Source organism: Populus euphratica, unplaced genomic scaffold, assembly GCF_000495115.2.
Source record: "Populus euphratica unplaced genomic scaffold, PopEup_1.0 scaffold8.1, whole genome shotgun sequence".
Taxonomy (NCBI): domain Eukaryota; kingdom Viridiplantae; phylum Streptophyta; class Magnoliopsida; order Malpighiales; family Salicaceae; genus Populus; species Populus euphratica.
In genome coordinates, this window is record NW_011499855.1 from 2,823,555 (window position 1) to 2,837,507 (window position 13,953).

At 33.7% G+C, this 13,953-nt stretch overlaps 1 protein-coding gene across 1 annotated transcript; it reads right to left on the bottom strand.

Moving 5' to 3' along the window:
• Window positions 1-1,766: 1,766 nt before the first annotated feature.
• Window positions 1,767-9,684, bottom strand: LOC105123111 (uncharacterized). The gene is made up of 4 exons (XM_011022608.1): window positions 8,234-9,684; window positions 7,399-7,970; window positions 7,082-7,301; window positions 1,767-3,344 (listed from the first exon to the last, which is right to left on the bottom strand). Exons 1-4 carry the CDS (start codon window positions 9,461-9,463, stop codon window positions 1,998-2,000), a joined length of 3,369 nt encoding a protein of 1,122 aa, XP_011020910.1. The 5' UTR covers window positions 9,464-9,684; the 3' UTR covers window positions 1,767-1,997.
• Window positions 9,685-13,953: the final 4,269 nt, after the last annotated feature.

Sequence of the window (13,953 nt, forward strand, 5' to 3'; positions counted from 1 at the left end):
TATATTTCTAAAATTAGCCTAAGATAATATATATGATATCATTTAGGGGAAAATCAATATTTTATCATGTATAGTGTTTTTAGATTTCTCTACGAATAGAATGTTATGACTTTTATTTCTTATGAGAGAAGTGATGTAAAGATAAGAAAAACATAGTATGTAAACATATAAAACTAAAAAGAAAAAAGCTAACACTTCAAGGTATAACAATCCCTTTCTTCTAAAATGATTTAGGAGATTAAAATTTTTTTTACTAGTGGTTCGTGTTGATTTCTATTAGAAGTTGGATATTTAAACGATTTATAGTTTGCAACAACTTGACCTTAAAATAATTATTCAAAGTAAAAAAAAACATTTGATCTTTAGACAATTTTCATATAAACTCTAAACAATTTTAAATTTATCTAATAAGATTCTTGGAACTCCTAAAAAAATTTTAAATTTATTATTTTCGTTGTATATATATTTTGAAAAACCCAAGATCGAGACTCCGATAAGGAGTTGATCACATGCTAACATAGATTAATTTAAGCCCGTCAAAAATATCTTTTTTCATTTTTTTTTAAGTCAAAACGTCTTCATTTCAAGAGAAAGAAAAGATAATGTTAAGGTCTCACCTTGACCAAATAGAAAAAAGATAGATTTTGAGGGAGAAGAAGAAAATAGACTTTAGGAGGGAAAGAATAAAGGGGAGAAAAGATTGAAGAGAGTTCTGCAGTTTCTTCAAAAGTACTTCATTCATTACCCTAATTACACCATATGCATGCTTGCTTATTTATACAAGTTCTTTCATCAACGAACTGTCAAACTACAACTGTAACTACCTTCTAACCATTTTCAAACTAACTATACAACTTCCAAGCTAATTCTTCAACAAACAACCAATTGAACTGCACGTGCAATGAAAGCTTGTTTTTGTTACTCTCCTTCCGCATGCTGATCTTCCATCCATGCATGACTCGTAACAAATAACCCGGGTTTTGATCGGGTCAGAAGTTGATCCGCCAGACCAGGTCTAATAATTATGAGTGAAACTGGTCTCACCTTTCAACACTGCAATTCATGCTCCTTGTTTATCTATTTGGAAGGGACATCACTCGAAAGAAAAGAACCTAGAAATCACGTTAGGTTTCCCAGTTTTTACTGTAGAGTAAATTCCATTTCCTTTATTTCACAAGCAAGAACGAGGGTGATCTTTCATATCATAGGACCCCCTTTTCAAGTGAATTATAGGAGCCATTTTATATTTAACATGTGCCATGGAAGTTCAACTACTCGAATCTCCTTTGTTTTTGTAATTTTAGTGCTATTTCCTGCTCGATCATATTGTTTTTATATATATAGTTTGCACTTAACTGTAAATAAACTTGCACGAAAAATTCAACCAAAAACTTGCAAGAAAGATAGCTCGCAACTGAAAATTTACAGCGAAAAACCCTCCTAAGTGAGATTACAAGACTTATGGGTTTCATGTAAATATTAACATAGAAGTGAGATTACAAGACTTATGGGTTTCACTAACATGGCATGAGCTTTTAATTGCCGTGAATTGACATCTGTCCTTCACAAAAAATCACACAATATTATCTCAGTTTTTTTGCTAGGTTCATTTCTGCTTTTAGATTTGTTTAATTTTTTACACATTAAATTAATTAGTTATCTTACAAAAAAATAAAAACTGTGGCATAGAGGGGTTTTCCATTTTGGCATGCACAGTATAACTACTCTATTGCCCTTGAAATAAAAAATTCTTAGGCCTGGTTTTGGAGACATGTTAGTCATTTCACTTTGGGAAAAGAGTAAAGAATACATACCACGCCCTTCAGTTTCTGTGAATGCTTGCTATAGAAATTAAAAACGGCCAATAAAGGTGGCCATGCATTTCCAGGGCATATTGACTCCGCAAATGAAGTAGAGGAGAAGACTTGCAAATCAAACCTGGAACTTCAGCAACTCACTTGAAAATTACGGAAACACATTGCACAACATCTATCTGACTAAATATACTTCATTCCTGAGATATATTGCTGTCTAGAAACAAGGGTCTGGGCTATGGTATAAATAATTCCTAAGCATCCCAATATCCTGATCTTCATAATATCTGATATTATAATGGATGGCAGGTTAAGGGGAAGTGTGATCAGTGGTGACGAGTTCGTCTGCTTTGTGTAACTCCAAACAAACCGGTTGAAGAGTATATGACTGGGGAACGTAAGAATGAGGATGGCTAAATTCTTGACTGCAAAGAACCAATCAGGACCCCCAATTTCAATGCCCCAACCAGTATTACCATGCCATGTATCTTCCCATATGCTGTAAAGGGATGTCAAGACCAAGTAGGCTGATATAGCCACTGTAACAGGGAAATATCTCTGTTTGTCCCCAAAACCAGCGACAAAATCTGAGTCCTGGTTGAGAAGCAGTAGGATAGGAGCCAGGAAGAAAATAGCTTGGTTTGAGCCCCCGGTCAGATTGATGTTCAATATCAGGCAAATGGCAAAGCACATTATAGTGGCGACATTACCAACTGCAGGCATCCAAGCTCCCTCGGCAGCCATTCTCTTGATCGTAAAGGTTGGCACAGTAGAGGCACGCCTTTGCTGCATGAACCTCATTCGTGGAGCGAAATTTGAAGAACTACTTTGACTAGATTGACTATGTCTAATTCCACCCCTTTCAAGAGCCTTTTCCCGGGTAAGTGAGGCAAGCTCAAACTTAACCTCCAGAGCTATGAGCATGAAGATTGCTGCATATAAACCAAGAAGAGATGTCCTTGCCCCCTCAACAGCCAATAGAGTAGTGAGCTTCTTGTCTTCCTCTCCCAGATCTCCAACCTCATCTCCGAGGATGCTTTGGATTCTCACCTGACCCTCCAACAGATATGTCACAGGAAAGAGGGCTACCAGCAAAGCAAAAAACCATGGTAGCAGCTTTGTGCTTAAAGCGGATGGAAAATGAGTGAAGACCACAAACACAGAGGTGCAGACCATGGTTACAACAATGAGGGCATGCAGAACAGCAGCTTGAAGAAAATACTCAGCAGATATGTATACTCCAAGAGCAAACCCTATTGCAATAGAGTAGAAAGTTCTTAGCTCTACCACATACTTAATGGGTATGATGGATGTCACTGCTGCTAAAGTGAGCAGAATTGCCACAATAAGCAACCATGATGGCCAGGTCGGTTTTGATGCCATGAAACCATAGATGGAAATGTCATCAGATGATTGACGAGCTGCACTGATTATGTCAGATCGATAAGTCCATGCTATTGAGATTGGTGGCTGCATCAAGATAAACAGTAAACCTGTTGCCACCACCAGTACTAGGCATCTCTTAGCAGACTGCAGAAAAGAAGATCAGATCAAATCAGTAATCAGAATAACTGGCTGTTAGACAGATCAAATCAAAACTCTTGGAGTGCCTTAAATAACATCCTAACATTTTATTGGCAGAAGGAAATGGAACCTAAAAAAGGTATTATTATAGTCAAGGTGTCAAAATCTTACAATAACTACCTTCACATTCAAGTGAAATTAGCTTACATAGCATACAAAAAGCTTTCAATTAGTGCTGCTTCAGTTCATTAATTACCTAATCCTTACTATTTTCCTCCACGGAACAATCAAGTTGATATTAAACTCGAATGAACAAACATAAATCCTCTTCTTTCATCCATTCAGTGAATTTTTAGGCCAAACTTTCTATGAAGTATGGTGATAATGTATCATTAACTCAACAAATTCAAATTATTTCCAAAATTTTGCACTGATTTATGAGCTTTCTTGTTAGAAAGACAATAAGAACCAAAATTTTATAAATTGCTTGATTTTAGTGAGTTCATCAAACACAGAAAATTTGTTGTAAGGGAGAAGGAAATGAATATATCTGATAAAATATATTGGTTTGTTAGAGAATAATATAAATTATATCCTGAAACATCACCTAACTGTTTAAGCTATTGGGTTGAGATGATTCTTTGATATGGTACCAGATCCTAAACCGAATCTTTTTTTTCCTAAACCTATCTCTCTCTAAATCTGGGATTTCCTCTCCTCTCTTCCCATCTGTCCTGACAATCCTAGTCACTTACTATAGCAAACCTATCCAGATCTGAAAAAACCACAAAAGAAACCCAAATATCAAGGGAATTTCAAAGTTTACAGTCATCCTACTGACTAAATGGAATAAACTATCTAAAGTAGTCACAGATAGTAAAAACCTTTCTCAAAGGAAAGGGTAAGATTAATCATTTGATGGACAATCCTCCTAGTCCAGAAGACCCAAAGTTTACACTCTAGGATTAAGAAGACTCCATGATTATGTCATGGCTATAGAACTCTATTATGTCAAAAGTCTGTGGGCTTTATATGTTTCTGGTTACAGCAAAAGACATATGGGATGCAGTAAGACAGACCTACTCAAAAGTGTAGGATGCTGCGTTAATCTATGAGATTAAGATGACACTTTCAATGACCAAACAAGGTAATATGATGGTTAATGGCTATTACAATACTATGAAAAGTTTCTGGTTGGAATTGGACTATTATCAGGATTTTAAGATGTAAAGTAGCGATGATGTTGTGATTTTAAAGAATTATGTAGAAAGAGAGAGAATCTTTGAATTTCTTGCAAGACTTAACATAGAATTTGATCAAATACGAGTCCAAATACTTGGAAAGGAATCTCTGCCCTCACTCAATGAGGTATTCTTAGTAATAAGGGCTGAAGGAGGAAGGAGAACTGTGATGCTTAAGGTCCCAAATACTAAAGGTTTTGCTATGATGATAACTAATAGCAGAAACCAAAATGATGCTAGCAGAAACCAAAATGATGCCATGAATGGTGCAGAAGTGGTGAAAACTGAAGGGAGAAAATTCTTTAAAGATAATCAGTTTGGTAAATATTACAAGAAAACAAATCATACAAAGGAGACTTGCTGGAAACTCCATGGAAAACCACCAAGGATGGGGCGTAATGAAGGACACAAATGGAACCATTCAAGAGGACATGCACATTTAACAAATTCAGAAGAGGCAGCACATGAGTCCAGCACCCTAGAGGTAAGAGGAGGATTCAACAAAGAGGAGAGTGAACGCCTAAGAACCTTACTCAACACAATGGAGAAACTATCTAGATCATGCTCTCTTGCTCAAAATGGTAAAATTTCAATTTCTCATGTCTTTAGTGCCTCAAACAAGAACCATTCCAGCATCTAGGTCATTAACTTAGGTGTATCAAACCATATGACTTATTCTGCAAGTGCCTTCACATCATATCAACCCTGTCCTAGTAGGAAGAAAATCACAGTGGCTAATGGATCTCTAACCACAGTTGCAGGCTAGGGAACAATCCCTCTTAATCTTGTATTTACTCTTAAAAGAGTATTACATGTTCCTAATCTTACTGCAAATCTGTGTCTATCCCAAAACTAATTAAAGACATAAACTGTAGTGTAACTTTCTTCCTTGATCACTGCATATTTCAGGTCCTAGCTACGAGAAGGACGATTGGGCAAGCTAGAGTCAAGAATGGGTTATACATACAGTGTAAGGCAGCAGTAGTAACTCCCCTATTTCTCATGTCTTTAGTGCCTCAAACAAGAACCATTACAGCATCTGGGTCATTGACTCAAGTGCAATAGACCATAAGACTTATTTCGCAAGTGCCTTCACATCATATCAACCCTATCTTACGAGTAAGAAAATCACAGTGGCTGATGAATCTCTAACCACAGTTGCACGCCAGGGAACAATCCCTCTTAATCCTGTATTTACTCTTAAAGGAGCATTACATGTTCCCAATCTTATTGCAAATCTGTTGTCTATCTAAAAACTAATTAAAGACAAATTGTAGTGTAACTTTCTTCCTTGTTCACTGCATATTTCAAGACCTAGCTACAAGGAGGACAATTGGACAAGCTAGAGTCAAGGATGGGTTGTACATGCTTGGAGTGCAAAGCAGCAGTAGTAACTCCCCTTCTCTATCATTCATTTAAGTTAATTCTAATAAAACTCCCCTTCTCTATCATTCATTTAAGTTTATTCTAATAAAACTCCCCTTCTCTATCATTCATTTAAGTTAATTCTAATAAAACTCCCCTTCTCTATCATTCATTTCAGTTAATTCTAATAAAAATGATGTTTGGAATCATCATCATCGTTTAGGACATCTATCATTTAAGACTCTTGTGAACATGTTTCCATCTTTATTTAAAAATCTTGATGTTGAACAATTTCATTGTGCAATCTATGAATTTCCAAAGTAGTATAGAGTGTCTTTTCCTATAAGTGATTCAAGATTTGAGTCTCCATGTACTATAATTCACTCGGATATATGGGGTCCATATAACATTCCTAATATTTCAGGAGCAAAAGGTTTTGTAACATTTATTGATGATTGCACTCGAATGACTTGGGTTTACCTTCTTAAAAGAAAATCTGATGTGAGTCATATCCTTCCAAACTTTACAAACATGATAAGGAATCAATTTGGGGTTAGCATTAAGGGTTTTAGAACTGATAATGCTAGGGACTCCTTTAATCAGATTTTATCACCATACTTTGAAAAAGAAGGGATTATTCATCAATCATCTTGTGTTAATACTCCCCAACAAAATGGGTTGGCAGAAAGAAAAAATAGACATCTCCTTGAAACTAGTCGAGCTTTACTTTTCCAACATCAAGTTCCAAAAAATTATTAGGGAGGAGTCAGAATTTAACAACTCTCCATATGGTATCAAAGCTTTCATGACCATGTAGTCACGAATTCATAAGTGTCTTTTCCTATAAGTGATTCAAGATTTGAGTCTCCATGATAAAAATTAAGCACAAGGTAAAGTGAGCATGTACAAGTTTCAAGCCCAAAAGGCTTTCACTTGAGGGGTGTGTTAGAGAATAATATAAATCATATCCTTGGAACTCACCTGATAGCTTAAGCTATTGGATTAAGATAGTTCTTTGACATGGTTGATTAATAGGTTAGTTGGTTTAACAGCTTATTGATTTACTAAAATATTATGCCAGAAAGAGCAAATTTATGCCAAAACAAAAAAATACAGAAATAACAAGAGAAAACAGACCAGGACATGAGAGAAGTGCAAGGCAACAATGGGTACACAAGCCAATCCAGTCAAGGCAATACAGAAACCCAAAAGCAAACCATCAGATGGAGCCCTCCCATTCCACCATTGAAGGGCTTCAAAAATTGCTTCACGGAAGAACCAGACTGAAAGAGCTACCACGCCAGCATGTACATAACCTTGCCATGGTTTCATCTTTGAGCCTGCTTGTGATTTCCCCCTGCAAAGTCGAACATGCAGAGAATAAATGAATGCCTAAATTGAAGTAGATAAGGAGGAACTTATGTCTTGAGATAGGAAAATATGCCAATACACACTTGTAAAGAAGCAACGGGGGAGTAACAGCAAGTAAAAGTACAGCTGAAACCCATACAACAGGCTTTGATGAAATAAACAGCATGGATAACTTTGAAGAATACAAGCAAGTCAATATCCAAACTGCCTTTGGTCCAATCCGATGATCCGCAGATAGTCTTCTTGCAAGAGCCAAACCCACAAAGGTTGTCAGAATAACCATATAGCTTGGATACATCACATCCTCCTCCAGTCCATAGAAATAAAGACCCGGGTAATTGAAAAAACGATTCTCAATATGGCATAACAGCAATGCATGGCTGATCAAACCAATCTCAGCTAAAAAATGAAGTTTCAGTGGTAGCAGAGCTAAACCTGGAACAGCCATTGCAAGAATAACATTTGCGACTATAAGTTTACAAAACGACCTCAGGGGCATGCCAGACAACCAAATATTTAGATCCCAGAAATTGTGCAGCACAAACCATGTAACCATCAGGCTCCCGAGCACAAAAAAGGCAAAATATGATGGCAGGCTTTTCTTTGTGACAAAACAAGCAAAATAAAATCCAGCAACCGCAGGCAGGGGAAGAAACTGCAAAATAAGGGTAAATGAAATTTATTTATTTATTTGAACATGTAAATTTCTTTTCATTTTTTCCATTCAATATCTGTTAAACATTAATTGTGAAGACAAAACAGCCTGAACATGAAAGCAGTATTAATTGTGAAGACAAAACAGCTTGAACATGAAAGAAGTATAAATTATAAAAGAGAGGATCCTATATAATTAAGCTAGAAATAAGTACTAATGAAGTATGAATTGGAGTGAAGACTTGGAAAAATCAAGATGCATACCAGCACAGGAAAACCCACAACAATTGCTCCAGCAGAACTGACGATTACAGCCAAAGCAGTGAAAGCCACTGAACTAAAAGCATCAGAAATCATTCCAAGGGCAGAAGCACCAGCACCAGCTGCCCCTCCAAGCATTGTCACAGTCACAAGCAGATAATTCAATGGCGAAGGAACCTGAATATACCTTCCAAACGAATGGAAAACAACTCTCAACTCCAAACAAATCACAACAACAATCAGGGCAACAGCTCCATTCACTACACGAATACTGTGCAACTGATTCGCATTCTTGGTCACCCACCAAAGCGCACCCCTAGTAGATGCGTACAGTTGAAACAGAAAGGGAATAAAAAACAAGAGCAACAAATCGCATACTGACGCAGCAGATGAGAAAATCACTGAGTAATGCGACGCAACATGAAATACCAACGGAAAGAAGAGCAAATTTAATGTATGAAAACAACCCTCTAGTGGACTGAGTATAAAACTATCATCGGGAACCTCTCCACCATGATATTTCACTTCTTGCTTCGCTTTAAATGAAGAAGTACGCGGAATTGCAAACATCCAATAGAAAACACAATTAAAAATCATCAGATAATACGCAGCATGTTGCATACCGACAGCAGCGGTTGTAGCCCAAGTGAAAATCGAAGAAGCAGCAAAAGGAACGCAAGCGAATAGCAAACGTTCAAGCGCGAGCACGATACTAGGGTTTTCTAATTGGATCCATTTGAACTGAAGCGAAGCCCAGGCGCCAATTAAGAAATTCGTTTGTGCACAGAGGAGAGCGGCGAGCAAACCAAGAGGAATCGAATTGAAAGTGAAGATCAATGAGGAGCTAAAAAAGAAGGCGACCTGAGCTGCAATTAGAGAAGCCCAAACACCGAAGAACGCACCGGATTTGAAATTGAGTGAGTCGAGGATGTACGCGATCATTAGCCCTAGGGTTAGGGTTGCGACGACTGGAGCGCCACCGAGGTCAAGGAGGAAAGCGGCGCAAGGAACGAGAGCGAGGGCGATGCGAGAGTTGTGAGCGAAAGAAGAAGCAGAGAAACGAGATCTAGAAGAGGAGGTAGAAGGGGATGGGAAGTGAGAGTTACGATTAGGGTTTTGGTTAGGGGAGTAAGGAGAGGCAGAGGGGAATGAGGAGGAGGCAAAGGAAGGGGAGGAGATGGAGGCAGCGATATAAGGGCGGAATGACCGTGGTTGGATCTCCGGCGGCATCATTTTGGCTGTCGCCGGAAAAGTTGAGATGGTGCAAAGAGGTAGTAGTGATGGGGATGACGGAGAGGAAAGAGGTGGGTTCTGAGGGGAATCACGGGAGAGTTTGGGTTTGGGAAATAGGTGACGTGTTGGAGGAGTCAGAGCCGTCAGATCATGGATTAAGTGGGTCCTGTCACTATAACGGAACTGACTTCAATTGTTTCAGCGATTGAAGAATTGGACTTGGAGATAACATGCACGTGAGTGTCTGAATTCTTGTGATTTTTACAATTGAGGGACTGGTCTTTAATTGTTTTCAGACGGATATTCAACGACAATTTAAAATATATGAATTAAATGCTTATTTTAGATGTATTTCTGTGTTAGGGATGTTCTTGTTAAAATTTAAAAAAAAAAGTGTCCGCGGCCTTTTCACTGCAGACTCTCTCTAAAGACAATGTGTGCCACAAGAATGTTTCTTTTTTTAAAAAAAAAAATTATGTTATTTACCTCAATTTCTCAAAAAAAAAAAATTATTTTATCTTTTGATGATTCATTGTTTTGGGTTTGAGTAGCAAATAGTTTATTTTCTATAACCTAATATAAAAGAATATGGATACAGCAAACGGACTTCATCTTTGAGCTAAAATAATTGACATTGCATTCTTTTTTATTATTTTATTATTATTATTATTTTCACTTTTTCTTTTTTCCCCTATTTTTGTTTTTTATCACTTTTTCTTTCTTTCTTTTTTACTTTTTTTTTTATTTTTTTTTATTTTTTGTTTATTTTTTAAAATTATCTTTGTCAATTTTATTTTTTTAATATTGAGTTAATTAAAAATTTTGCTTTGTAATTTTTTTAAAACAAATATTGTAGATTACTATGGTGTTTTCCCACATGGTTTTTTATCTTATTTTTTTATTTTTTAAAATTATCTTTGTCAATTTTATTTTTTTAATATTGAGTTGATTGAGAATTTAGTTTTGTAATTTTTTTCTTTAAAACATTATTGATTACTATAATATTTCTCCACATGGTTTTTTTTTTATGATTTTTTTCAAAATTATCTTTTTTTTTTTTTATTTTTAATATTGAGTTGATTGAGAATTTTGTTTTTTTATTTTTAATATTGAGTTGATTAAAAATTACAGTTATAATATGCGAGGAAAACACTGTAGTTTTCCTCGTCAGTTACAATATGTGAGGAAAGCACTATAGTTTTCCTCGTAAGTTACTGTGAATTGCTACAGTGTTTTTTCCCACATAGTTTTTTTTTGTTTTTATATTTTTTTAAATTATCTTTGTTGATTTTATTTTTTTAATATTAAGCTGATTAAGAATTACAATTACAAGTAAATACAAGTAAGGCTAAATCATATGGAAAAAACATATTAATTTTCCTCACAAGACACTATGGATTGATATAGTTTTTCCTCGCATGGTTTTTTGTAGTTTTTTTGTGTTTTTTTTGTAATATTTTTTTCTCAAAATTATCTATATCGATGTTATTTTTTAATATTAAGCTAGTTATAATTTAACTTTGTAATAAAACTTAACTATATGGAAAAAGTACTATAGTTTTCCACACAAAACACTGTGAATTACTATAGTGTCTCTATATATAGTTTTTTTATAATTTTTTTAAAATTATCTTTATTAGTTTTATTTTTTTAATAATGAGCTGGTTGATAATTACAATTACAAGTCATTGCAAATCAGGTTAAATCATATAAGGAAGCGCTATAGCTTTCATCACAAAACACTGTGAATTGCTACAGCTTTTCAGTAAGGTTTTTTGGTCCCTTTTTTTTTTTGTTTTGTTATTTTGTTTTTCAAAAATTATCTCTGTTGATTTTATTTTTTTAATATTAAACCGATTGAAAATTTAGCTTTGTAATTTTTTTCTTTAAAATACTATGAATTATTGCAGTGTTTTTCCACATATTTTTTTATGATTTTAAGTTTGTAGAGAATTTAGCTTTATAATTTTTTTTACTTTTTATTAACAGAAAAGCTAAATCATGTGATGAAAATACTGTATATTTCTTCATAAAATACTGTGGATTGCTATAAATCATTTTGTTCAGTCTTTAAGTTTTTAATCACCAACACATTTTTTTTTCATCATGAAATATTGGCTCTATTATATCTTTAGTTTCTCTTATTTATCTAGTGCTGATTCACAGTTATAAAACCATCAAGTACATTTGTTTTATAAGCCCGCAATAGCGCATAAGCATGTCATCTTCTGGCCTATCATAAAATAATATGGATATAGCAAACGGGATATTCATTTTTTTCTCTTTTATATTATTTTCTTCAGTATCTTTCCACTATTCACATTATTTTTCTCTTTTCAACTTGAGATTTTTTTTATATATATTTTTTATTTTTTAATAATCTCTTTTTATTTTTTTATTTTTTTTAATTATTAGTCGAAACTAAGCACGTCATAAATATAAGAAATTTTCATTCCTTTTTCTTCTTTATTTGTTTTTTTTTGTATTATTTTTTAGGGTCATTATTTCTGTATTATTTTGTATTTATTTCATTTAGAATAATTTTGTGTGAATTTAGGATCACAAATATTATCATTTATAAATAATTATGTTGAATTTTAGTTGTTATTGAAATAATTTTTTCATTGTTTTTTTGAATTTTAGTTATTTTTTTCAATTTTGTTGTTCAATTCTAATTAAATATGTCGGATTAATTTTAGTTATTATTTTGAATTTTTCTAAATTTAGATTATTTTTTTTAATTTAGGATTATATATATTACCACTTAGAAAATGAGTATTTTGCGTGAGAAAATTATTCTAATTTGTTGGAAGAAAATAGATAAAATCAATTGTTTTATGGGGTATATGATGTGTATTTGTAGATTTAAAAATTTCTGATAGCCTCCCGTATATGAGAGGTGATGTTGATTTTTTTAAAAAAATAAAAATTATTTAATAATTTTTTTGTTAATTTATGTAGAAACTTGGGGGGGGGGAATTTATTGCATATCATGATGATAGGATCACTGGTACTTCTTTTAGCAACAATGTTGACGATCGCAAGTCATTAGATATCGACCAAGAACAGACATCGACTTATGACATGAGGTTTTCGAGTGCGGTGTCACAACGTTAAGGAGGGCCCTTCACAGCAAGATCCATTTATCTGCAAATACAAGATCCATTCAAAGAGTATCTTTTTAACGTATGTTTGCTTTGCTTTTACAATATGTTTAATAATTTAAAAAAAAACTATGTTGTTCACCAAATACAATTTTAGATTTACAAATATTAAAGTTGTAAGAACAATAACATCAGCTTTTAAATCGTTGATGAAAATTTCATTGTTTTAATGAAGTTAGGTTTTCAGATATCCTGAATGGAAATTGCATATAGATGCATGGTTTTCAAGGTTTAAAGTTAGTATTAACTTAAATATTTTATTTTATTATGTTAATTCAATTATTTTATTGAAATAACTAAAAAATTTCTTTTATAGTTTTTTACTGTAGGGGGGAATTTGAATATAAGAGAGCTGATGATAATGTTGTGATGAAAGTTTTGAAGAATCACGTTGCAACTAAGTAAGATCAAAATAAGGATAATTTTTTTTTCAAATATTAATTTTTTTTTGTTTACTAGCAGATAATTTATTGACAATATATAAGTTGCGTACTTTTTGGTACGAGGCTCAGAAGAAAGCAAAAAAAATACCAGAAAAAGCGAGCTTTCAGCCTGGAATGACATAACGGTTGGAAGGATTTCAACCGTTAAATGCTTGCAGTCAATTCTGAGCACTCAAACTCCAAAGTTCATGACGATGTTAGACCAACTAGTACAAAATCAGATGACCTATCTTGGTGAAAAATATGAACGACTTCTGTGGATTATAAAAAACTTTGCCAGGTGGTAATGGATATGGATCACATATGGATGATTTGTGTACTCCACGACTTCTGTGGATTATAAAAAACTTTGTCAGGTGGTAATGGATATGGGATCACATATGGATGATTTATGTACTCCTTCTTATTGCACTCATGTTTCTAGTGATGACCAGCCCCATCCTCCTCCTCCTCCAGCGTCGTCGCTATTTTAGATTTACTCTATTTGAACCTAAAAATGTTTAAATTTGTAATAAATATTTACTTTTTATACAATTTTAATTTCTTTTTATATATTTAATTTTTATTTAATTTTAATATATTTAAATTATTTTTCTACTTCTATTCAGTATATTTTTTTAAAAAAATATTTTAAATTATTATTGACGGAGTTACCGATGAAACACTTTCATTTGTATATTATAGAAAGTTGAAAAAGAATTATTATAAATATCACTGTTACCACTAACTCTTTAATGGAATTAGAAATGGTATTCCTCCCATAATAAATTATATTTACCAATAGATATACCAATTGAAAAAAAAGAACACTAATGAAATTATTTTTATGTTGCCAATATATTAAATTTACTAATGGATTTACTAGCAAAATAGAGTGAGTGGA

Coding starts and splice junctions, on each gene's coding strand:
- LOC105123111 (XM_011022608.1), bottom strand. CDS start 9,463: ATGATGCCGCCGGAGATCCAACCACGGTCATTCCGCCCTTATATCGCT. Junction 7,971..8,233: donor TTGTGGGTTTTCCTGTGCTG/GTATGCATCTTG, acceptor CTTATTTTGCAG/TTTCTTCCCCTGCCTGCGGT. Junction 7,302..7,398: donor CCCCCGTTGCTTCTTTACAA/GTGTGTATTGGC, acceptor TCGACTTTGCAG/GGGGAAATCACAAGCAGGCT.